The sequence below is a fragment of the Rhamphochromis longiceps genome, linkage group LG23 (genome assembly GCF_057381845.1).
Source record: "Rhamphochromis longiceps isolate RC_006_pf linkage group LG23, R_longiceps_female_GT1.1, whole genome shotgun sequence".
NCBI classification, from domain to species: Eukaryota; Metazoa; Chordata; class Actinopteri; order Cichliformes; family Cichlidae; genus Rhamphochromis; species Rhamphochromis longiceps.
In genome coordinates, this window is record NC_140578.1 from 43,922,188 (window position 1) to 43,948,107 (window position 25,920).

Below are 25,920 nucleotides of genomic sequence, written 5' to 3' on the forward strand. Positions count from 1 at the left end.
CAATACAAATACAAATACATGAACAAAAAATGTTTTAACTGTCAGTTATGTCATTTTAAAATTTTCCAAAACTAACATTTTCTTTGATTGACTGATATTAAATTGATTAGGGTCAAGTTTAGTGTGAACAATATTACACAAACAAGCACGTGTATGCGCATGCGCACATATTAGAATCCCTTCCATCGCTTCTAATATGTGCCCCTTCGATCGCTTCTCATATGTGCGCATGCGCACATATTAGAATCGCTTCGATCGCTTGTGACGTGATAACTTTGCTTTGATCCTTTCTGATGTCATAACTTTGCTTTGATTCCAAAACCTATAAATAGAAGCGCTCACCTGTTACTTTATGCTTAACGGACGTTGACCTGCAGCAACTAAAACCCTTTTGAGAAGATTTGAGAGCAATTTACGAGAGAAACCAAAACAAGTTCAGTTTTGTTTCTCACCAATTTACAGCGCAAACAGACACATTACACCATGTCAGCCAACACAGCCTTCGGCTCAGATGAGCTTGGAATATCTAAAGGGACCATTTTGGGAGATCACCACATGGTGGAGGCTTTCCTTGGAGAAGGAAGCTTTGGTGTTGTAACGAAATGTCGCGATACAAAAAACAACAAAACTGTTGCTATTAAAGTCAACAAGAGCGACCCTGAAATTCTGCTCCAGGCAAAACTGGAAATTTTCATCCTGGAGCAGCTACGACGCTTGGATCCAGACAGGTGCAACATTGTCGAATGGAACGGCTATTTCCTCGATGGAGAGCGCATTTGCTTGAATTTCGAACTCCTCGACCAAAGCCTGTCAGACTACATAGGGGATCGGAATAACCGAGGTCTCCCAATGAGAGAACTCAGGCCAACTTTGCATCAGCTCGCAAATGCTCTGTTCCACCTGGGTTCTGTGGGAATAGTGCATGCTGACCTCAAACCTGGAAACATCATGGTTGTGAACCGCACTGAGTCTCCCGTCAAAGTCAAACTCATAGACTTTGGCCTCGCATGTCCTGCTTCTGCAGTGATTCCTGGTGACTGTGTGGGGACAACTGGTTATTGTGCACCTGAGGTTATGCTTGGCATTCCATACGACAAAGCAATCGACATGTGGTCTCTGGGGCTGGTAGCTGTGGAGCTTGCTACAGGGGTGCCTCTCTATCCTGGGGAAGACGATTATGATGTTTTGAAATTCATAATTGAAACCCAGGGTCAGCTACCAGATCATCTCCTAGAGTCTGGCTTGTACACTGACTGCTACTTCATCGAGGATAACTACAACAAACAGCACTGGACATTTAAGACCCCAGAACAATTTCAATACGAGACACATTATCGATCCAAGGAAACTCGATATATAAAACTTAAGTGTCTCGATGACCTCGAACAACTGCTGAAGGTTAGGCGAGGACCGGAAAATGGCCAATCATTATTTGTAAGGCTAATCAAAGAAATGTTGGCCTTGGATGCAAATCAGCGCATAACACCCTCAGAGGTTCTGAAGCATCCCTTTTTCGACCCTGGCCTCTCAAGGAGAACCCCCTGCACTGACATGAATAGTACAGGGGGACAAAACCTTGTGCTCTCTCAGCAGCAATCATCGTTTGGGTGGCCAGAATTCTAGGGGAGCTAGAAATTCTTGTGGAAAAAAAGCCCAAAACAATAACATCAACAAAAGCAATGAATGTGGTCTTAAACTTGGGCACAATTTGGCTTGAAATCCATCAACTAATCTCTCAATATTCAAAGCGGAGCAGCAGACAACTTACCATCACATCAGTCCTTCAATCAGACCTACAACAAACGTCTTCAGTCTCTCACCCCAACCGGTCGCAGCAGATGGCCGCCCCGACCTGAGCCTGGTTCTGCCGGAGGTTTCTTCCTGTAAAAAGGGAGTTTTTCCTTCCCACTGTCGCCAAAGTGCTTGCTCATAGGGGGTCATATGATTGTTGGGTTCTCTGTATGTATTATTGTAGGGTCTACCTTACAATAATACAAACAGCCTTGAAGTGACTGGTGATGTGATTTGCTGCTGAATGAATTCGGAACTAATTGGAAATCTGGATATTAATTAAATAAACCTGCTTTGAGCATCAATTAATTGTTGTTTGAAATTCTTTATAAATATATAAATATAGTGCCACTCTTCTACTGTTTAAATTGCAACTGTTTAAAACTGACTAATTTATTCATACACTTGAGCATAAACACACGCACAGTAAATGGCCTGTATTTGTACAGCGCTTTACTTAGTCCCCAAGGACCCCAAAGAGCTTTACACTACATTCAGTCATTCACACATTCACACACTGGTGATGGCAGCTACATTGTAGCCACAGCTGCCCTGGGGCGCACTGACAAAGGCGAGGCTGCCGGACACTGGCGCCACCGGGCCCTCTGACCACCACCAGTAGGCAACGGGTGAAGTGTCTTGCCCCGGGACACAACAACCGAGACTGTCGGAGGCGGGGCTCAATCTGGCAACCTTCCAATTACAGGATGAACTGCGAACTCTTGAGCCACGATTGACCTATATACACATATACTTTACAGTACTAGTCAGTGCTTACATACTAGTTCTTTTCCCTACTTTTTCATGCTTACTGGTACAAATGCCTGTTACTAGAGTTAAATGCTATCAATGTATTCTCACAGTTATGGAACTGTACAAATGCATACAAAATAACGCTCACGTAAACATAACTGTGCACTAGTTTGCCCTTATTGCTGCAGTTTGTTTCAAGTTGTTCTCTCTCTCTCTCTCTCACACACACACACACACACACACACACACACACACACACACACACACACACACACACACACACACAATGTAACGTTTCAGCAAGAAAATACCGCCCCTCCCCCCCACAGTGACACCACCACCACTAGTCTGCACAGCTGACATAAGGCAGCATGGATCCATCCTTTCATGCTATTTATGCCAAATTCTGACCCGACCATCTGCATGTCAGAGCAGAAATCAAGACTCATCAGACCAGGCAACATTTATCCAATCTTCTCATGTCAAATTTTGAGAACTGTAGCTTCAATTTCCTGTTCTTAGCTGACCAAAACGCTCTTCTGCATTCTTTGGTTGCAACAAATGGTTGTATGAGCTACGGTTGCCTTCCTATCAGACATTTTTCTCTGACCGTTGACATCAATAAGGCAGTTTTTCCAAGAGAACTGCCTTTCACTGGATATTTTCTCTTTTTTGTCACCGAAAAGGGTGTCTGTGTTACTTCTTGTCTTATATATATTGTCTCTGTTTTCCTCTGTCCTTTGTCAGAGTGTCTGTTCACCTACCCCCTGTGTCTCCATATTCCCAGTGTTCAAGGTTTCCGAGTGTTTTCCCAGTTTAGGTTGTCATGGTTGGTTCTGTTTGCTACTCAGCCAGAATAAACAGCTCGCTCTTTTTAAAAGTAGGCTCCAGAATGGATGATGGCATGTTCGCATGTCTTTATGCAACACTGAGTGTGCTGAACTAAAGGTAGGCCTAGTTTCATTTTCATGGTCATTATTATCAAGACAATGATTACGCCTTATTCTGATTATTTCTCCCTTTTGGAGGTGTAACGTTTACATGAGGGGTGTAGGAACATTTCCCCCTAAATATGTTTAGATACATTTTTGTTGAAGTCACAGTTTTTGTCGTATTGATGATGCAGCTAGAATAAGTGCTTTTAAATAAAAGAATAACCATTCAAAGTGCTCAGTGGTGAAACTGTAACTCTTTCAGAGTTTGACAGCTGGACAAGTGTGAGGAGAAGTTGCTCTTTGTTGATGGTGGTCGATGCATTTAAAAACAGCCCAAAACGATAGTCCCATAGTCAGGGGGTCGCTGTGGTTTAGGACAATTCCTGAATATTGATAACCTAGACTGGCAAAGCTTGTTGTGCATGTCACTTGAGTCATATTCATAGGTTTGCCATATAATATAGCATGCTGCGTTGTAGTAGGCATGTGTGAGCATATATATCTGTATCAGGCGTTGTTCATCCAGGGATGGATGTGGTCCTGTGTCACTTCGACCAGGTGTGAATTGTCATATGTCCATGTCCTTCTATACAAGTTGGCTTCTTGATCCATTAAGTGCATCAGAGTCCATGCTGTAAGCAGCAGGGCCAAGGTGGTAAACAGAATAATCTTCATGATGACCAGACACACCGATTTCTCTGGTGAGTAGACTACAGGTGAGAAGTAGAAGGCGGGATATACCCAATCAGCCCTCCCTTCACCTGTAGATCACCAAAGAGTCGGGGTGGTGGTGTCTTTTAGGTTATGCTGTCACTCACTTCCACTTTTTTGCAATGGCTCTGGTGGATCCAAAAGGGCCTCTCAGCGATTTTGCAAACTGTTGGCGTCATTAGGAGTACTTGGTATGGACCTTATCGCCTGGGTTTAATCTGCAAGAGACTCTTTGTTGTGCTCTGGTGGACATCTCTAAACACCATCATGAGTTCAGAATCAGAATCAGAAACTTTATTGTCATTGTCACGAGAACAACGAAATGAAGAATGGTCCCCGATCATTGCATCATCCCTAGCAATATCAAAATATAAATAAAACAATAAAATTCAATAAATAAAATAGATAGAATACTTAAAATACTAATAAGATGTAACAGTAAAACATTCACATACATTCCCACACACATGCTTCAGACCGTGCATAGATTAACACAAGAGTGGCGTGATAGACATTTTTTTTGTAGTATTCAGATGTGTTATTGCAGTTGGATAACAACTGTGTTTGAGTCTATTAGTCCTTGCTCTGATTGCCCTGTACCGTCTGCCTGAGGGCAACAGTTTGAACAGGGAGTGGCCAGGATGTGAGGTGTCTTTTATGATGTTTTGGGCCTTTTTAAAACAGTGGGCGTTGTGTAGAACTTCCAGTGTGGGGAGAGGGCAGCCAGTGATCTTTTGGGCGGTGTTAATGATCCCTTGGAGTGCTTTCCTCTGAGCCCCTGTGCAGCTAGTGTACCAAATACATATGCAGTAAGTTAGAACACTCTCAATGGTGGCTCTGTAGAAGGACACCAGCAGTCTCTGTGTGATGTTATTCCTCCTGAGAATTCTCAGGAAGTACAGTCTCTGTTGGGCCTTTTTCAGGCTTCAATTTCAACCCAATTATACTCCTCTGGGCTTCACCTTCCCACTGGCCCCTGTACCCTTCTCAAAGTGTCCTTTGTTGTCTTAAATCTCCAGCAAACACAATCTGTTTCTTCTCCGTTTCCTTTCAGTATTTTCCTTGTAGATTAAGTCCCAGCCAGGCAAAATATCACATTCAATGCCTTTAAACAGTTATGTCACACTGTTCTTACCAGCCTGCTGTTAATTCTTCAGGTTCACGATGCTCTGTTGGTCTTCATCAGGAGATTGACTGTCCTTTGAGCTTCTTCTCAGGATCGGGACAAGTGGGAGGTCAAGCTGTAAAATTTTAAGCCAAACTTTGGCTTGTTTTTTCCCAATTATGTTAAATCTATGGTTTTGCTGCTATGCTCAAAATTCTAGGTTGAGGAAAGTCCACCTTTATCTATTTGTGGCCTATATTAACACACTAAACCATACCATTAATATCATTTTCATGTCTTTTCTTAAAGCCTCCATTGCTTCATCTGGCTAGAGTCTGTCTCTTCTGTTTTTCTCTCTGGGTGCTCACTCCTTCTATAGGCATGCAAAGGTCCTGTCACACACACACTTCCTGTTACTCTCTTTTGTGTTTCTACAGGCTAATCAAACTCATTTTGCATTTACAATCTACAAACCCTTTGTAATTCTACTAACTTTTGATCTAACATGTAGCGTCATTTACACAATAATTTCATATTTTAATAAAATCATGTATATGCATATCCATGTCCAAGAATAAACACTGAAAGAGAAACACTTCACTGTTGAGGTGTTGAGTTGCACAAACCACCTGCAACTCAACACCTCAAAGACCAAGGAACTGGTTGTGGACTTCGGGAGGTCCAGAGAAGGTCCACTGCCGGTTCAGATAGAGGGGGAGGAGGTGGTCAACAAGTACAAGTACCTCGGGCTGTGGGTGGACAATAAACTGGACTGGTCATGCAACACAGAGCACCTGTATAAAAAAGCCCAAAGCCGACTGTACTTCCTCAGGAGGCTGAGGTCTTTTAACATCTGCAGGAAGCTCCTGAGGATGTTTTACCAGTCAGTGGTTGCTGGAGTACTTTTCTATGCTGTGGTGTGCTGGGGGAGCAGCACAGCAAAGAAGGACTCATCCAGGCTGGAGAAACTGATCAGGAGGGCTAGCTCTGTGGTTGGCATGAAGCTGGACACTCTGGTGACAGTGGCAGAGAAAAGGACATTAAAGAAACTGCTGGACATTATGAACAATGCTGCTCTGCACACGGCCATTAACAACCAGAAGAGTCTGTTCAGTGACAGGTTGCTTCTCCCCAAGACAAGAACTAACAGACTTAAAAACTCCTTTGTCCCACACGCCATCAGACTGTTTAACTCCTCTCTGGAGGGGAGAGGGAGGGGAGACAGGAGGACAAAGGAGGGGGGAACAACTAAGCTGTAGTGCCTCTTCACCTCACTGTGCAATACCTTTGTGCAATACTTTTGTTAATAGTCAATGGTGCAAATAGACCTCAATACTTGAAATGTGCAATTCACTTGTATTTTTATTTTTTATTCCTATTTATTCTATTTATCCCCTTCGTATATTTTATTTTTATTTATATTTGTCTCTGTATTTATATATGTGTGTGTATGTGTGTATATATATAACATTCATTCTGTAACTGTAACTTCTGTCGGTGCTGTGCTTTTGGAAACCGAATTTCCCAGAGGAACCCACCCAAGGGATTAATAAAGTTCTATCTTATCTGATTATCATATGAAGTCTAATGAAAGCTGTTAATCTGTTAATATCCTGTTAATCTGCATACAGCAAATACAGAACATGCGACTTTAAAGCATCCAGCAAAGTGATAACTGTCCTCTGCCCACTAAGTAGTGACTCTACAAAAGATTATTTTCAATATCATCTTTATATTATATTTAGTTATTCTCCAGCGCAACAATGTAAGGAGCTCTGTGATTGGTTAGGAAAGGACAGACTGGCCACCTCGATTTTTCTTCACTGCACATTGATCCATAGCTTTGCTCTGTAAAGGCTAACAAAGTGCTTTTGCTTTACAAAGACATTCAGCGTCGGTATTCACTCTTTTAAAATGCCACTGAACACTGGAGTGAAATGGAGCCCTGATCCTCAGAGTTTTATTGTTGCTAACATTTCTTATAGATAGCACAGATAGTGCCCCACTGCAGTAATCACTCATGTCTAGATATTCCTGTTAAAAGGGAGTTTTTCCTCCCCACTGTAACATGGCAAACATAGCAAACGGATAATCCAGCTGAAGCTTCAGACAGCCGTCAGACAGTGAAACACTGCCATCTGCTGGACTCCAATAACAAAGACGCTGCTTTGACGGGTGAGGGAGTTTCAACAAGTCTGCAACGACTCAAGCATCAAACTACAGAACTATTATAGCGGACATGGTGCTCTAATGACTGCTTCATTAACGCAGGTCAGAAAGGATCAAACATATCAATAAATTATAAAACACAAAACGTCTCTTATTGCCCAGGGCTCAGGAAGTGAGTGTGTTCCTTATAGCCTATTAAACCTTAGCAGGTTATTTTGATGTGTTACAGATGAAACAGCTATCCAGTAACATTCAGCTACAAAAATGCTTTTTTATAATTACTTTTTTACAGCTTCGTATTGTAAGATGGTGACAGATGTACCCTTAGGCCCCCTCCTTGATTCAGAGAGGGTCTTTCCCTTTTCACGTAAATGGCCTCCTTGACTCCGCCCTCAAACCAGCGTTCATTGCAGTTATTGTTGACAATCACATTGTATCGTGTAACCATCCAGCTCACATATTAAATGTAAATGATTTGTTGAACTCAAGACATGATGAATGTTCCTGCATTAAAACACATCCAGCCTAGTGTTCTCACTCTCCCTAAATGGATCTGTTACATTAGTGATATATGGGAGTTGTGTTTCAGTCTTTTCCACATGAGGACATTTACATTTAGTTTTTGCTTTACTGATGAGTGGCTGGTTAACCTGCAGTGGTTGAAGTATGTGTCGGTCGTCTGGAAGAGTAGGTGTAGAAGACGTCTTTAATGAATGTAATGCTCTGAAGGTGTCAGTGATTACTGTGAATTCATTATAAAAGTGGATTTCAGTGAATAAAGACAGGCCCTCATGGTGAAGCTCAGGAGTCCATAAAGTGTAACAGGAGAGCTGTGTCATACTTTCAGAGATTTTACATGAGCCAGTCTTTCAAAAATTACATAAATAAATAATTCATTCATTCATCCACAGGAAACACAATGCTCATATCTGAAAGTAAACTCTGATATATATCCCCGACTAGAGTTAGTACTAAATAAAGGATCGCCCCAAAATGACTAAATATATAAAGACACTCTCCAGAAGAAGTTAAAGGGATTTTATTTATTGTACAAGCAATATCTTCATAAGAATTACAAATTCTGCAGACATATTACCTTCTTACTGAACCTGTATAACTCACACACAGACGTGTCTGCTGCTTATCTTTGTTCAAACATGATGTTTTATCTTCTCTTCAAAACACATTACTCATCTTTCTGGCATCGTGTTACATGAAAACACCTGCATTCTACCTGTGTCATTGTACCACAAAGACAATGATTGCAACACTGTGCTTGCAAAATAGAAGAAATAAGACGACCAGCAAATACATAAAAGATGGTAAAAGTGATTCCATCTTTGTGTCTCCTCCCATTGTTTCCCCAGTCTGTCTAGTTCCCATATTCCCAGGACACCGCTGGACAACAAGTGGGTATTCCAAGACTGAGAGACAGCCAGAGTTGGCAAAAGATCAGACATTCTTAAGTAGAAGTAAAAATACTATTGTTCCAGTGAAAGTTAAAGTACTGATTCAACTTCATTACTCAGCTAAAGCAAAAAAGTACAGGCTCGAAGCGCTTACAGAGAAAAGCATACAACAGAATGCTGATCGCGGCAGTAACACACACTTGGAGGAGAGGCTCCAGCCGTCCATTCCAGCCCTATCCCTAACATTAACTCTAACCATAACCTTAACCTTGACCCTATCAGGTCTTGTTTTACAAAGCAATTCATGATTAGAACAAAAAACACATTTACACATACTGATGATTTGTCACATAGCATCGTTACCTGTTGGGATGAGAACGTGTTGTTTCCAGAGCACCACAAATTGGGGTGTCTGTAGCTCAGGTAGAGCAGGAAACCTACTAATCAGAAAGTTGCTGGTTCAATCCCCGCCTGCTCCAGCCTGCATGCCAAATATCCTTGGGCAAGATGCTAACCCCAAGTTGCTCTCCGATGCATCCATCGGGAGGATGAATGCGTATTAATGTTAGATAGAAAGCACTTACAGAGAAAAAGCATAGAAAAAAGTGAGTGCATGAATGAGGCAAGTTGTAGAGAGTAGAAAGGTTTTATACAAGAACCAGTTCATTTACCGTTATATTTTAGTTTTATTTTCAGTTCTGTACTTTTTACATGTAATATTGATTCATTAGATTGACTACATGTATTAGACCTAACTTGCTGACAGCAAATTTAAACAACCGTAATAATTTATTTTCAGTGTCTGAAATATTTATTTAGTTTGTTTTTTGTTTTCTTTTTGGCTCCTGATATTAGTCAACTACTATTTGTCAATGTTGAACTAATAATGAATCTAAGAAAAGGTATTTGTGTCAGGGCTCTGTGTGCGGGCAGGTGGAGATGTGGATCCAAGTGCAGGACTCTCAGACGGAAACATAACTGAAAACTAGAGATGGCACGATACCACTTTTTTATGTCCGATACCGATATCATAAATTTGGATATCTGCCGATACCGATATGAATCCGATATAGTGTTTTTTAATCAACAAAACTGTTTTTTTTAAATATCTTGCTGCATTTTGTATAAGTTCATACTCAAGTTTAAAACAACAACTACACTAAAGCTATTCTGTTATACCTGTATGCAAAAAAAAAATATTTCATAGTTCCGAAATACTGATCAATCTAATAAACTTAGACCTACACCATCCTCCCTATTCTGGTATTTTAAAGAGTACTTAGCATAAATATTAAGCAACCTAACTAATAGGGTTCCAACTCCCAGCAACAACAAAAATAAATAAATAAAAAATAGGGAACCACCCCTCACACTCCACCTCATGATGCTTAATCGACGTAATCAACCTTAATTTGACGCAGTGTGAAAAAAAATGCACAGAAATCAATTATTTTTCAAGAAATATTAAATAGATTCAACATCTTTCTTCAACAAAATTGCAGACTGCACAGATGGTACCTTCCCAAAGGAAAAAGTACTATAGCTTACTAGGGTATATTAGACTTAATAGTTACTATATACAGTAATTGACTTCTATTCATTTTACATCAAATTAAAACTTTGGGTGTCAGATAATTATTTATTAAAAGCTCGACATTTTAAACGAGAATAAGAAAGAAAAGTATGTCTTTGTGCCCCCTTTTCCCTGTTAATGCCCTATCGGCCCCCCTGGCTAAACTTTGCTAGATCCGCCCCTGCACAGTTACCAGCCGTCAGCTACGTAGAAAAAGATCCTCGAGTAGAAAGTAATATTAAATACATTCTAACAATAGCTGATCAAGCTTAAACGTGCTGCTGTTGTTCAGCCGCTGGTTTCCTCTTTCTGGTGCAAAGTGGGCCAAAAGCAAACCAGAGAGACGGACTCGCGACAGAAAAGCCGATCAGCTGATCATTTAAGCAGTTTCATGATTGAAGTAGCAGCAAGAAGAGGCAGTCGCTTGTTAAGCTTAACGCAGGAATGCTTTACAAACATTCAGAGATGGACTTACACACTTGCTTTACTTCTCTCGGGGATAACTTTGTCGGAGATGAAATGCCGGGTTGCTAGCGAAGCTCCAAATGCTATCCAGACCACCGACAGGTCCCGCATGCCACAGCCGCTCACGTGATGCATACTGCTCCGACGTGCTAACGTTCTGAGGTGAGTTACGGCGTGTTGCAAGTTTTGTGAGGTGCTTTCGTGATATTTAATGGATCGGATTACATTTTTTATTTTTCTCCGATATCCGATCCAGTAATTTAGGTCAGTATCGGACCGATACCGATACGTAATATCGGATCGGTCCATCTCTACTGAAAACCACAGCTTTATTGCTGGCACCAACAAAACAGAAACCAAACATGAAAACACTAACTGGAACAAACAGGCAGGATCTGAGGGTCACGACACCGAGCATGGGAAAACACAGGGCTTAAATACACAGGGTAGTAATGAGGGAATGGGCAACAGAAGGGAGACACAGCTGGGGGAGATCAGGGCTAACGAGACGGGGGAGCTAAGCTGCACACACTAACATAAGACAAAGACTTTCACAATAAAACAGGAAACAAGAATTACTAAACCAGATGCAGACATGACACTGAGAGAGACTAGACACTGAACAGAAACTGTAATACACATGAGAACCCAAAACCTAAGAACTGATCCCTCACCAAGAATAACAGAAACAGATCTATAATGATAATAATAAACAAAGCACCAGAACATCAGAAAACAATCCATAATGCAAAAATAAACCAAAACATAATAAACTCAAAATACTGGGTCCAACGGACCCAGAATGGTGACAATTTGTCACGGTTGGCCAGCGTCAACCGTGGGGATGTGAGGAAGGAGGAGCCAGGCACGGAGCTCTGAATGCAAGCAGTGCGTTTATTTACAGTGAATGGAAAATAACAATAAATCCGCAGTGCGTTCCCGACTCCCGTGAAATGTCCTCTTCCCAGTGCTAGTGTTCCTTGTCTCCGCTCCTCAGTGTCTGAGCACCCCGTGCTCGCTGCCCTCTCGTCTCCACGCTTCTCCTGGGGAGATAACAAACAGGCAGCCGTAAGACACATACAATGCGGCAGACTATCCGTACTGACTGGCCGAGAGACTAACGTGAAGTCACGCAATGATCCAGCGTCAGAGAGAGCGCCGCCGCATTCTTAAGTAGCTCCTCCGACAAGGCTTGATCAGCTGTGTGATGGTCTTCAGGTGTGGCCAACCACCTGGCAGGGCCACACCTAGTGCTGGGCGATATGACCCAAAATTCATATCTCGATATTTTTTAGCTGGATGGCGATATAAGATATATATCTCAATACTTTTTTTAAAGCCATAAAGTAAGAACAAAAAGAGAGTTCTTAGTCACACTGTGTCCCAGATGTCACACAGGCACTTTTATTTACATACAGCATAGATGTACATGAAAAAAACTACTCAAAAATAAATTATGAGCATTTATTAAATAATAATGCTCCATAAATAAAAGAAAACTATGTTGTTTTTGTGCATAACAAAGAGCTCACAATTGTGCAGTCAAAATGTAAACTAAAAGACGCTGATCATAATAATATGACAGATTTCACAGCTGCTCTGTTCCCAACTTCTACTGTGTGACTGACAGCCTGGAGTTTGAAATCCGCTTCGTAACCGTGTCTCTTACAGGTGCCATTTATGGTCCTTATACACACACAATACGGTAATATTACGTTGAAGTACAGTACGTATCACTCCGCCAGGCTACAGACTAGGGCTGGGCGATATATCGAGTTTTTAAAAAATATCGATATATTTTTATACGAGATATAAGACGTGACCATATCTTTTATATCGATATATACGTTATAACTATAGCTATAAGTTTGCCTCTCTTTCGTCCACTTTTGTCTCTACACAACGTTACTCGCCTCGCCTCTCCTTCACTGAACACAACCCCCCCTCCTCCTCCCCCATAGCTTCACCTGCAGGCAGCGACAAGATGAAGACAGCAAATCTCCGTTAACGAGTTACTGCGCATCGCTCCGTGCGTGGGGCTGGACGGCGTCAACGTGTTAGCGAGCTAACCACGCTAACGCCATGCACAGCCTAAAATCCTTTCATTTTCTCAAAAGTTGACAGCGCGCCTTATGTATGAATTCTGGTTGTGCTTGATGACCGCAAACCGATTTTATGTGGAACACGGCGCTCAGCAATCTGTCAAAAAATGTTTTAGTACGACTTTGGTAAGCTACGGAGCTGCACCGCTTGATGGATTGTAGGAGCATTACGGCTACCGAGGAGCCTCGCGGAGTGATACGTACTGTGCTTCAACGTAATAAAACCGTATTGTGTGTGTAAAAGGACCATAAAAACCACCTGAAGCGGATTTCAAACTCCAGGCTGTCAGTCACGCAGTAGAAGTTGGGAACAGAGCAGCTTTGAAATCTGTCTATGTTATTATGCTCAGCGTCTTTTAGTTTACATTTTGACTGCACAATTGTGAGCTTTTTGTTTAGCACAAAAACAACATAGTTTTCTTTTATTTATGGAGCATTATTATTTAATAAATGCTCATAATTTATTTTTGAGTAGTTTTTTTCATGTACATCTATGCTCTATGTTATAAAAGTGCCTGTGTGACATCTGGGACACAGCTTTGACTAAGAACTCTCTTTTTGTTCTTACTTTATGGCTTTAAAAAAATATCAAGATATGAATTTTGGGTCATATCGCCCAGCCCTACTCCGGACTACGGTAGCCGTAATGCTCCGACAATACATCAAGCGGTGCAGCTCCGTAGCTTACCAAAGTCGAACTAAAACATTTTTGGACAGATTGCTGAGCGCCGTGTTCCACATAAAATCGGTTTGCGGTCATCAAGCACAACCAGAATTCATACATAAGGCGCGCTGTCAACTTTTGAGAAAATGAAAGGATTTTAGGCTGTGCATGGCGTTAGCGTGTTTAGCTCATTAGCGTGGTTAGCTCCTTAGCACGTTGACGCCGTCCAGCCCCACGCACGGGGCGATGTGCAGTAACTCGTTAACGGAGATTTGCCATGTCCATCTTGTCGCTGCCTGCAGGTGAAGCGATGGGGAAGGAGGGGGAGTTATAATCAGTGAAGGAGAGGCGAGGCGGAGGAACGTTGCGCAAAGACAAAAGTGGATGAAAGAGAGGCAAACTTGTGGCTCCACAACTATAATTATAACGTAACATAGACTATATCGATATAAAAGATATTGTCACATCTTATATCTCGTATAAAAATATATCGATATTTTTAAAAAACTGATATGTGTGATTGTTTTGTGCATTTTATGTTCAATATAGGTATTTGTTGTGCCTGAAAATGAACAAATAAATGAAATGAATGAAAATGAAATATATCGCCCAGCCCTAGCCACACCCACCAGGCCTGAAAACAGGTGCTCTCAGAAACACCGGCACACACACACACACACACACACACACACACACACACACACACACACACACACACACACACACACACACACACACACACACACACACACACACACCTGCAAGCAGGGAGAACGAGGGACAGCACACCAAAAACACACATGTCCATAACTGCTGGGTCGTTTAGACTCCTGAGCTGTGCACGAGGGGTCGAACACCCACTGGAAGGCCGGGCACTGGTTTTCAACCGTAATATACCTGATGTGCTCAGGTAACCTGTAGCGCCATGAAACCTCTGTCACACCAGGGCGCATAAAAAATGATGCTTTAAGAGACTGATGGGATCGGGCAGCAGGGAAAACATCCACAAAATTCTACCTTCAGTTTGACTCCCTAAGACTACCTAAACTAAGTAGAGTCATTACATGCTTGTTAAAAGCAAACTCTCATATAGTTTTTAATGTGCTTCTTTCATTACAATGACTAGATAAAGAATGTGGCACTGTCTCTATTTAACACTGGCTACCCCAAAATGTTTCCAAACCTTCAACCGTAACTTTCACTGAGAGATTTTTAGATACGGTTATTGAAGCTGTGGGGTTAATTTTTTAAGTAACACGAGACGAGAGGCAGCAGCATACACACAGAGCATCAGTGATAGAAAGCTAGGCTAACATAGGGTAGCTACCTGTTCAAGGAGAAACATGTATAGGCCCATCTCAAGTGCCAGTGAACATCTAAATGATTCAGGGAAGACTTTGGAGAAAGTGCTGTGGGGAGATGAAACGAAATTATGTGGCTTTAACTGACCTTTTGAAATAGGAGTGTGATGCAAAACATAGCATCCCCGCAGTCAAGCAGAGAGATGGAAACATTATGATGTGGGCTACAGGACGACTTAGTCGGGGTTCCAAGCAGTCAGGAAATGTGACATCGTCAGACTGCAGGCCACGGATTGGCTTGTCAGTCGCGGCACTCAATGAGTCATGAGACGGTGTCTTTCACTAAAATCCAAACTGCAGTTTTTTTAAAACCCTGCAACAAGGCAAATAGCTGCACAACACCGTGGTTTCCAAGTGTGACAAAAAGCCACAGATACATCATCGCTGCGACGTCTTCCTTTGTTGTGGCATTCGTGTTGCTCATAAATGACAACATGGACATCGGGCCGCTTTGCTGTAATGACCCCACGCACATTAGGTGGTACTTGATTGTAATGGAAAATGAGTCACAGCAAGCTGATCTGAGTATGTACTAATGGAGAAGTGCTATAAGATCACGGAGTGGTCTAGTCAGTCTCCAGACATCAGTACTGTAGAAAATCTGTGGAGGGAGCTGAAGTTTCAACTTTCCAAGTGGCAGTCAAGAAACTTACAGGATTTAGAGAGTTTCTGTAAGGAGCAGAGGGTTAATGTTTGTGTGTCCTCACTGTAAAGACTGCAGGTTACTGGAGCGTGTCGTGTCATGTTTCCTGTTGCTCTGAGGTAGAGCTGGGCGATATATCGAGTTTTTTAAAAATATCGATATATTTTCATACGAGATATAAGATCGTTTATATCGATATAGTCTATGTTACGTTATAATTATACTTGTGGAGCCGCAGATTTGCCTCTCTTTCGTCCACTTTTGTCTCTACGCAACGTTACTCGGCCTCGCCTCTCCTTCACTGAACACAACTCCCCCTCCCCCATAGCTTCACCTGCAGGCAATGACAAGATGAAAGAGGAAAATCTCCGTTAGCGAGTTACTGCGGATCGCCCCGTGCGTGGGGCTGGACGGTGTCAACGTGTTAGCGAGCTAACCGCGCTAACGAGCTAACCGCGCTAACGACATGCAGCCCGGAGGGGCTGCACGGCCTAAAATCCTTTCATTTTCTCAAAAATCGACAGTGCGCCTTATGTATGAATTCTGGTTGTGCTTACTGACCGCGAACCGATTTTATGTGGAACACGGCGCTCAGCAATCTGTCAAAAATGTTTTAATATGACTTTGCTAAGCTACGGAGCTGCACCACTTGATGGATTGTCGGAGGATTACGGCTACCGAGGAGGAGCCTCGCGGAGTGATACGTACTGTGCTTCAACGTAATATTACCGTACTGTGTGTGTATAAGGACCACAAATGGCACCTGTTCAGAGACGTGGTGCAGCTGTGAAATCTGTCTCTTTGTTATTATGCTCAGCGTCTATTAGTTTACATTTTGACTGCACAATTGTGAGCTTTTTGTTATGCACAAAAACAACATTGTTTTCTTTTATTTATGGACCATGATTATTTAATAAATGCTGATAATTTATTTTTGAGTAATTTCTTCATGTACATCTATGCTGTATGTAAATAAAAGTGCCCATGTGACATCTGGGACACAGTGTGACTAGAACTCTCTTTTTGTTCTTAACTTAAAACTTAAAACTTTAAAAAAAAAAAATCGAGATATATATCTTATATCGCCATCCAGCTAAAAAACATCGAGATATGAATTTTGGGTCATATCGCCCAGCCCTACTCTGAGGTGCATCCAACAAATACACAAATCATTTACCACTAATAATAACACCTCCCCCACTGAAGTGTGTTCAACAGGAAGCTAAAAGTTGTTAGCTGTTAAAGTGTTCAAAAAACAGCAGGAGCACTAAGTTCTCCTCCTGCCTTCAGCCCAATGACAAATAGAGCCGCAGAATTTTGCTGCTGTGTAATTAAATTGAGACGTGGGGTCAAAATTCCCACCTAGATTGAGTGAGATGAAATAGAAATCGGCTCTCCTCTAACTGACTTTATAGAAATAATTACAGAAGCTGCATTTATAACTGTTATTAAATAACAGCAGCACACGAGAACTAAAGTGTAATCCCAGCACATTTCGCTTCGCTTGCACTGATTCTTTAGAGATGACGACCGTGGTGGGTAATTAAGGGCAAACAATATACAAGTGGCGTGAAAAATGGAGGCTGCATTACCTTTCCAAAGCTTCCTTTCCCGATGGCCCGCAGTATCTGGAAGTGGTCAAAGTTTACTGTGGAGAAAATGAGAAGCAGTTAGTGAGAACGTGTCAGTTTGAGCTGAGCTATAAAACAGGGAACATGACATGTACAGCACTGTGCAAAAGTCTTGAGCCATCCCTCATTTGCTTCCAGGGATCCGGACTTCCCTGTAATCTTTAAAGTGGTATTAAGGAATAGCTCTCCAGGCTTTTTAAAGTGTTTCTGATTTTTAATCCAGGGCTTGTATTTGACCACTTTTTGTCTGTTAAGACCCTTCACACTAATCTCTGAAACATTCAAACATAAACAGACACCTAAGTCACGGAAAGGACCACAAAACTTAACAAAGAACCAATTTTAAATTGTATCTTTACACATTTACTTGCAGCCTACTGCAAAAAAACAAAACCCCACATCATTTGTTCTCACTTCTTTAGTTGAAGAATGCAGTTAATAACACCGTTAACACAGACTGACCTGGCAAAACACGAAAAAATAAGGGGGTGGTTCAAGACTTTTGCTCGGTACTGTATGACAAATGCAAATGTGCACTTCACAATGTATCGCTGCACTTCGGCAGTACTGTGCAGATTAAATGTTTTTTCCTTCCCGATGCATGTGAAAGGTTAAGACTTACATCTCCAAATGTACTGGAACTGATTTGAACCAGAGGACTCAGCCACACTGTTACTATGTACTGCATAAACACGTTTACCGATGAAGGTAAATCAGACGCTGTCCTGACTGTGTGGCTAAATTTTGTGCTGAAAGCATCAAATCAATTGAATATGATTAACTTGCTATGAGAGGTTTTTACTCCAAGTGTGACTTTTTCTGGCTTCATACACCTTTCAGGGTCAAATTCAAGCACTTTGTAAGCACGTTTAATGTCCATTTTCAACATTTTCCAGCACATTACCATAAAAAGGATGCATATTTCACTTCGCATCACCTGAGTAAGACCACGTGAAAGGCCAAATTAATAAGTCTTCTCATCAGATATTGATGCTTCTTTCTTATGTGACACAAAAAACAGGAGGAGACAGATCTTTGCTTGTGTTGTTTTTTAAGTTCATTCATTCAAAACTAACTGTAAGACGCTTAACTACATTGCAGTCTGTGTTATTGTTGTAGACCTAATTATCACCTTTAAAGTGTTTGTGCTAATAACATCATGTAGAGTAAGACAGGCATAGAGAACAGCACTGACTGGGAGAGGCTTTGAACAGATGACATACTCAGATCAATTCAACACTTTAGACTTTAAAAATGCACAAGCGTCTTTCAAAAACCCATTTATTTAATCTATCATCATTGATATTATTATGTACAGTTAGAATGTACTGTTCATCTCCCTTAAATAAACAGGCAGCCTTAAAGTGTGAAATAGTCACTTGTCTACTGTCTCAGTGGCTGATAGTGCCCCACAGGCCTCAATGTCAGCTCGAAGCCATTATGTTTCAATTGTTTAATGATAAACAGATTTTGAATGAAAGCCAGGAAACTTCGGTAGCACAAAAAGTGCCTATTCTTTGTTCCCATATGGTTCAGTCATATTACCGTCATTTCCCCCTAAGCTGTTCCCAAAGACACCAGGTTAATACTTGAAAAGGCTGCAGCGATACACAAAAATATCATCAATATTCTGTTTACTTGGTGACAACGTCGCTTTTAGCCTTCAATCAGAAAGCCTGACGTTGGCTAGTTAAGCATCGGGCTAACGTTTAACGCTTTCACTTGAGGGAAGTAACTCGTATTACTGCTACTGCTGTGTAATCTTGGTTCAATTCACAGCATATTCTACAAGTTACCCTGCAATAACTAACTGTTAGAATAGCGCCACCGTATTGTATCGCACTGAGTGCACTTCAATCCTTTATCCCGCGAGTTTGCTAGCTAGCAAAATAATAATACCAATTTTAAACAAATAACATGTGTAACGTACACACTCGAGAAAATTATTTACTAGTACTTACGCAACTCCCCCGTTGTGAAAACGTACAAATCCTTCTTGTATTTTTCGTTTTCCAGCAAACACTCATTAAAACGGCCTCCAGGCACATTAGCGCACTCACCCCCGACTGATCAGGGAGGGGGTGGGGGGTCACACACTGAAACAGACTAACGTGCAGAGGTACAGCCCAGGCAGACAAATGTTGCTTTTAGACTTTGCGACTCGTTTTATTTCTCTATCTGATAAGAAAACTATTCAATCAGATAGTTCTTTGTGGTGAATGAAATACGGTTACAGTTTCAAGAAGTTTTAAGCACCAAATCCGAAATCCAAGCACTGCAATATTAAAATCCAATTCAATTTCTTGTTTGCTCCGAAATCTACGACATGACTATATACAGAAAAGCTTGACGTGGTATGCAAAAAAAAACCCCGAAGACAATACAAATACATGAACAAAAAATGTTTAAACTGTCAGTTATGTCATTTTAAAATTTTCCAAAACTAACATTTTCTTTGATTGACTGATATTAAATTGATTAGGGTCAAGTTTAGTGTGAACAATATTACACAAACAAGCACGTGTATGCGCATGCGCACATATTAGAATCCCTTCCATCGCTTCTAATATGTGCCCCTTCGATCGCTTCTCATATGTGCGCATGCGCACATATTAGAATCGCTTCGATCGCTTGTGACGTGATAACTTTGCTTTGATCCTTTCTGATGTCATAACTTTGCTTTGATTCCAAAACCTATAAATAGGAGCGCTCACCTGTTACTTTATGCTTAACGGACGTTGACCTGCAGCAACTAAAACCCTTTCGAGAAATTTTGAGAGCAATTTACGAGAGAAACCAAAACAAGTTCAGTTTTGTTTCTCACCAATTTACAGCGCAAACAGACACATTACACCATGTCAGCCAACCCATCCTTCGGCTCAGATGAGCTTGGAATACCTAAAGGGACCATTTTGGGAGATCACCATGTGGTGGAGGCTTTCCTTGGAGAAGGAAGCTTTGGTGTTGTAACGAAATGTCGCGATACAAAAAACAACAAAACTGTTGCTGTTAAAGTCAACAAAAGCGACCCTGAAATTCTGCTCCAGGCAAAACTGGAAATTTTCATCCTGGAGCAGCTACGACGCTTGGATCCAGACAGGTGCAACATTGTCGAATGGAACGGCTATTTCCTCGATGCAGAGCGCATTTGCCTGAATTTCGAACTCCTCGACCAAAGCCTGTCAGACTACATAGGGGACCGGAATAACCGAGGTCTCCCAATGAGAGAAATCAGGCCAATTTTGCATCAGCTCGCAAATGCTCTATTCCACCTGGGTTCTGTGGGAATAGTGCATGCTGACCTCAAACCTGTCAACATCATGGTTGTGAACCGCAGTGAGTCTCAAGTCAGAGTCAAACTTATAGACTTTGGCATCGCATGTAACACCTCTGCAGTGATTCCTGGTGACTGTGTGGGGACAATTGGTTATTGTGCACCTGAGATTATGCTTGGCACTCCATATGATGAAGCAATTGACATGTGGTCTCTGGGGCTGGTAGCTGTGGAGCTTGCTACAGGGGTGCCTCTCTATCCTGGGGAAGACGATTATGACGTTTTGAAATTCATAATTGAAACCCAGGGTCAGCTACCAGATCATCTCCTAGAATCTGGCTTGTACACTGACAGCTATTTCATCGAGGATAACCACAAGGAACAGCGCTGGACATTTAAGACCCCAGAACAATTTCAATACGAGACAGATTATCGATCCAAGGAAACTCGATCGATAAAACTTAAGTGTCTCGATGACCTCGAACAACTGCTGAAAGTTAGGCGAGGACCGGAAAATGGCCAAACATTATTTGTGAGGCTAATCAAAGAAATGTTGGACTTGGATGCAAATCAGCGCATAACACCCTCGGAGGTTCTGAAGCATCCCTTTTTCCACCCTGGCCTCTCAAGGAGAACCCCCTGCACTGACATGAATAGTACAGGGGGACAAAACCTTGTGCTCTCTCAGCAGCCTTCAAGCTGGAAAAGTCATGGATCACAAAAATTCAGCTGCAGTTTCCAAAACTCAGTTGAATTTCCTCAAAAAGGAGACATCAACACCTCAGCCAACCCATCTGCCTCTGAAGATGATCTTCAAATAACGGAAGGGACCATTTTAGGAGATCACCACGTGGTAGAGGCCTTCCTTGGAGAAGGAGGCTTTGGTTTAGTAACCAGATGTCGCGATACAAAAAACAACAAAACGGTTGCTATTAAAGTCAACAAGAGCGACCCTGAAATTCTGCTCCAGGCAAAACTGGAAATTTTCATCCTGGAGCAGCTACGACGCTTGGATCCAGACAGGTGCAACATTGTGGAATGGAACGGCTATTTCCTCGATGGAGAGCGCATTTGCTTGAATTTCGAACTGCTCGACCAAAGCCTGTGGGACTACATTGGGGACCGGAATAACCGAGGTCTCCCAATGAGAGAACTCAGGCCAATTTTGCATCAGCTCGCAAATGCTCTGTTCCACCTGGGTTCTGTGGGAATAGTGCATGCTGACCTCAAACCTGGAAACATCATGGTTGTGAACCGCACTGAGTCTCCCGTCAAAGTCAAACTCATAGACTTTGGCCTCGCATGTCCTGCTTCTGCAGTGATTCCTGGTGACCGTGTGGGGACAATTGGTTATTGTGCACCTGAGCTTATGCTTGGCATTCCATACCACGAAGCAATCGACATGTGGTCTCTGGGGCTGGTAGCTGTGGAGCTTGCTACAGGGGTGCCTCTCTATCCTGGGGAAGACGATTATGATGTTTTAAAATTCATAATTGAAACCCAGGGTCAGCTACCAGATCATCTTCTAGAGTCTGGCTTGTACACTGACTGCTACTTCATCGAGGATAACCACAAGGAACAGCGCTGGACATTTAAGACCCAAGAACAATTTCAATACGAGACACATTATCGATCAAAGGAAACTCGATATATAAAACTTAAGCGTCTCGATGACCTCGAACAACTGCTGAAGGTTAGGCGAGGACCAGAAAATGGCCAAACATTATTTGTAAGGCTAATCAAAGAAATGTTGGCCTTGGATGCAAATCAGCGCATAACACCCTTGGAGGTTCTGAAGCATCCCTTTTTCCACCCTGGCCTCTCAAGGAGAACCCCCTGCACTGACATGAATAGTACAGGGGGACAAAACCTTGTGCTCTCTCAGCAGCAATCATCGTTTGGGTGGCCAGAATTCTAGGGGAGCTAGAAATTCTTGTGGAAAAAAAGCCCAAAACAATAACATCAACAAAAACAACCAATGAATGTGGTCTTAAACTTGGGCACAATTTGGCTTGAAATCCATCAACTAATCTCTCAATATTCAAAGCGGAGCAGCAGACAACTTACCATCACATCAGTCCTTCAATCAGACCTACAACAAACGTCTTCCTTCTCTCACCCCAACCGGTCGCAGCAGATGGCCGCCCCGACCTGAGCCTGGTTCTGCCGGAGGTTTCTTCCTGTAAAAAGGGAGTTTTTCCTTCCCACTGTCGCCAAAGTGCTTGCTCATAGGGGGTCATATGATTGTTGGGTTCTCTGTATGTCTTATTGTAGGGTCTACCTTACAATAATACAAACAGCCTTGAAGTGACTGGTGATGTGATTTGCTGCTGAATCAATTCGGAACTAATTGGAAATCTGGATATTAATTAAATAAACCTGCTTTGAGCATCAATTAATTGTTGTTTGAAATTCTTTATAAATATATAAATATAGTGCCACTCTTCTACTGTTTAAATTGCAACTGTTTCAAACTGACTAATTTATTCATACACTTGAGCATAAACACATGCACAGTAAATGGCCTGTATTTGTACAGCGCTTTACTTAGTCCCCAAGGACCCCAAAGCGCTTCACACTACATTCAGTCATTCACACATTCACACACTGGTAATGGCAGCTACATTGTAGCCACAGCTGCCCTGGGGCGCACTGACAGAACATTGCAGAACCTTCAGCACCTCGTATGAAAAATATTTGACTGTGTGTATGCTTTTAGCACTGTTTGGATTTGAGAAAATCTAAAATAAATCGAAATTTGTTTTTAGAAGTTGTTTTATAAATTTCAGTGGTATATTATGCATACAATAGGACATCTATTTAGATTTACATCTTCCACAGAAAAAACTGCACATTACTGAAACTTAGTATACTGGACTTTGTTGTTGTCCCACACAGGTTCAATTTCGAGTGGTAGATGGCTCAGTGCTCAGTCAACCAAGATTTTATGATAGTGGGCACAATGAGATAGATAAGCTGCTTGTAAACAGTACTTTTATGCTCTCTTTTTCCATTTGGATAAGAAAGAAAGAACCAGGAAACAAAGGCAAACAAATAATCTCTGCCTTTATCCCAGATTCACATTATAGGAACAGCTGCTCAATGACCACTGTAGTCTTTGCTTACTGCACTTTTATCTACATCTATGCAAAGTGATCCACTACACCTACTTTTACAGTTAAATCGTTTTATGAGCACTCATGCCATTTTAATCTGAGTTTCTACTCAAATACAATCAGTAAAGAAAAACACAGTCTGTCACGTTTGTTTTGAAGGAAAAGGTATTCCCTGCAAATGTTTATCTGTGTGAGACTATTCAGAAAACAGTAATTTTCAGCTACTGTATAGCTCTGTGTAAATAATCATTCTGTACATTCGATAATCTTTAATCCTACAACTGTTTACAACTTGCATAGTTCCCATTTCTGTATAGCTGTATATCCCAGATTCTGTAAAGTTATTTATTTCATATTCTGTATAGTTTTTCATATTTATATCCTGTTCATATCCTGTACATAGCTTGTACTCACTACAGCCTGTACATACTTATAGTTATAGAATATTCACAACATACTTCATACCGTGTACATTATAACATACCATAATAGACCCATTTCTGTAATATACTCACATATCTATATTATTGCTAATATATATTGTAATATATCTATATCACTAAAGAACTTCTGGATGGATGCAAACTGCATTTCGTTGCCCTGTACCTGTGCATGTGCAATGACAATAAAGTTGAATTCTATTCTATTCTATTCTATTCTATTTTGTTTTATAGGTGAGACACTTGGCCTCTTTTTTCCTTGTTCTACGTTTGTCTTTTGTCCGATTACTCTGGAACACAAGATGGAAAACTGATATTCTCATGTTAAAAATATAGAAAAAGGATTTTTTATCACCCATAAATGTTAACTTCTCATGCCTCTTAGCACAAGTAGGAGCAGAAGCGCCCTCTGCAGTTTGTGTGTGGAAGTGCAAAAGCTTACAGCACCTGGTATTCCCAGGCGGTCTCCCATCCAAGTACTGACCAGGCCCGACCCTGCTTAGCTTCCGAGATCAGACGAGATCGGGCGTGTTCAGGGTGGTATGGCCGTAAGCGAAAGCAAAGCTGTGAAAAAGACCTTTTATTGGTGGCAAATGTCTCACAGTTTGATCTATATTATTGTGCTAAACTTCATATGTTACAGCGACAACATGCAAACCTTCGTTATTAACTGCAGCTTCAAATTGAGCTGCAAAAATGCTTTTCCCGCAGTAACATCACGATAAGAAGACATGTTCGTTGATTACAGCACAGTGTTAAAGTGACAGAGAGCACACGGTGTGTTGGGTCGATTTGGAAGTCCAACATTTTTGTCGTTTGGACATTTTAACTTAAATATAGAAAACAAAAACGTAAGCGTGTATGTGTCATTACAGCATGTATAAAAACGCCGTTTCTGAGCTGACCTTTCGCTTACGGCCATACCACCCTAAACGCGCCCGATCTCGTCTGATCTCGGAAGCTAAGCAGGGTCGGGCCTGGTCAGTACTTGGATGGGAGACCGCCTGGGAATACCAGGTGCTGTAAGCTTTTGCACTTCCACACACAAACTGCAGAGGGCGCTACTGTTTAGTAAGAAACTTCATGACCTCTCTTCTAATTTTTTGCTTGTGTACCGTTAAAAAATTAAAACAACAATCATCTCTGCAGCTTATTGGAGACACCTTTGTGATTCTGTTGTAGAGCAGAGCAGAGGCAGACATTTGATACACCCGGGGCTTAGCCCTAAAGGGTAGTATGCATCTGGGACTTGGGGGGTGGGGGGGAAGAAATGACTGAAAGATTAATTGGCTCTGTTTTGAGTTCATATTCATATAGGGAAAAATATATCACATGTGCAGGACACCTTAAAGTAGTTTTTTAATTAAGCAGCAAGGCAGAACAAAGTCGGGGCTGTATCAAGACACGAGGACTAAACCCCAATTCAACCAGACCCAGAACTGATCCAGAATTAAAACAGGACTACAACAGTTCAGAAGCAGGACTACTTAGGATTTAACCAAGACAGAACCAGAATCAGAGCTAGATGATAGTAGCACTAAAAATCATCATAGACCTGCACTACACTTATTTTTTAATTCTACCAAAGTCCACTATTTAGATTCAGAAAAGTTTAGATAATTATTTAACCTTGTTGTGCAAACAAGCCTGCAAAACTTAATAAATATAGAATTTGAAAAATAACAAACCTAAAAAGAAACACTAGGTACGAGATACATGAGGACCTATGATACGCTGATACTTTTGGTAAACAACCATTTGACTAACATGTGTGTCTC

At 41.5% G+C, this 25,920-nt stretch overlaps 2 protein-coding genes and 2 non-coding genes across 4 annotated transcripts in view; 3 read left to right on the forward strand and 1 right to left on the reverse strand.

The window, feature by feature from the left end:
• LOC146642775 (ribonuclease inhibitor-like) overlaps positions 1 to 25,920 on the forward strand; it is a 128,697-nt gene that overhangs the window by 46,061 nt on the left and 56,716 nt on the right. The window lies entirely within an intron of this gene.
• LOC146642779 (uncharacterized) lies at positions 20,168 to 22,504 on the forward strand. Its single transcript, XM_085398056.1, has one exon. The coding sequence runs from the start codon at positions 20,168 to 20,170 to the stop codon at positions 22,502 to 22,504; it is 2,337 nt and encodes a 778-aa protein (XP_085254182.1).
• Positions 24,578 to 24,696, reverse strand: LOC146642780 (5S ribosomal RNA). Its single transcript, XR_014909853.1, has one exon. It is a non-coding gene; the product is annotated as a 5S ribosomal RNA (ribosomal RNA).
• Positions 25,053 to 25,171, forward strand: LOC146642781 (5S ribosomal RNA). The gene has a single exon (XR_014909873.1). It is a non-coding gene; the product is annotated as a 5S ribosomal RNA (ribosomal RNA).

What these genes read in the sequence shown, in the direction of transcription:
- LOC146642779 (XM_085398056.1), top strand. Translation starts at nt 20,168, where the DNA reads ATGTCAGCCAACCCATCCTTCGGCTCAGATGAGCTTGGAATACCTAAA.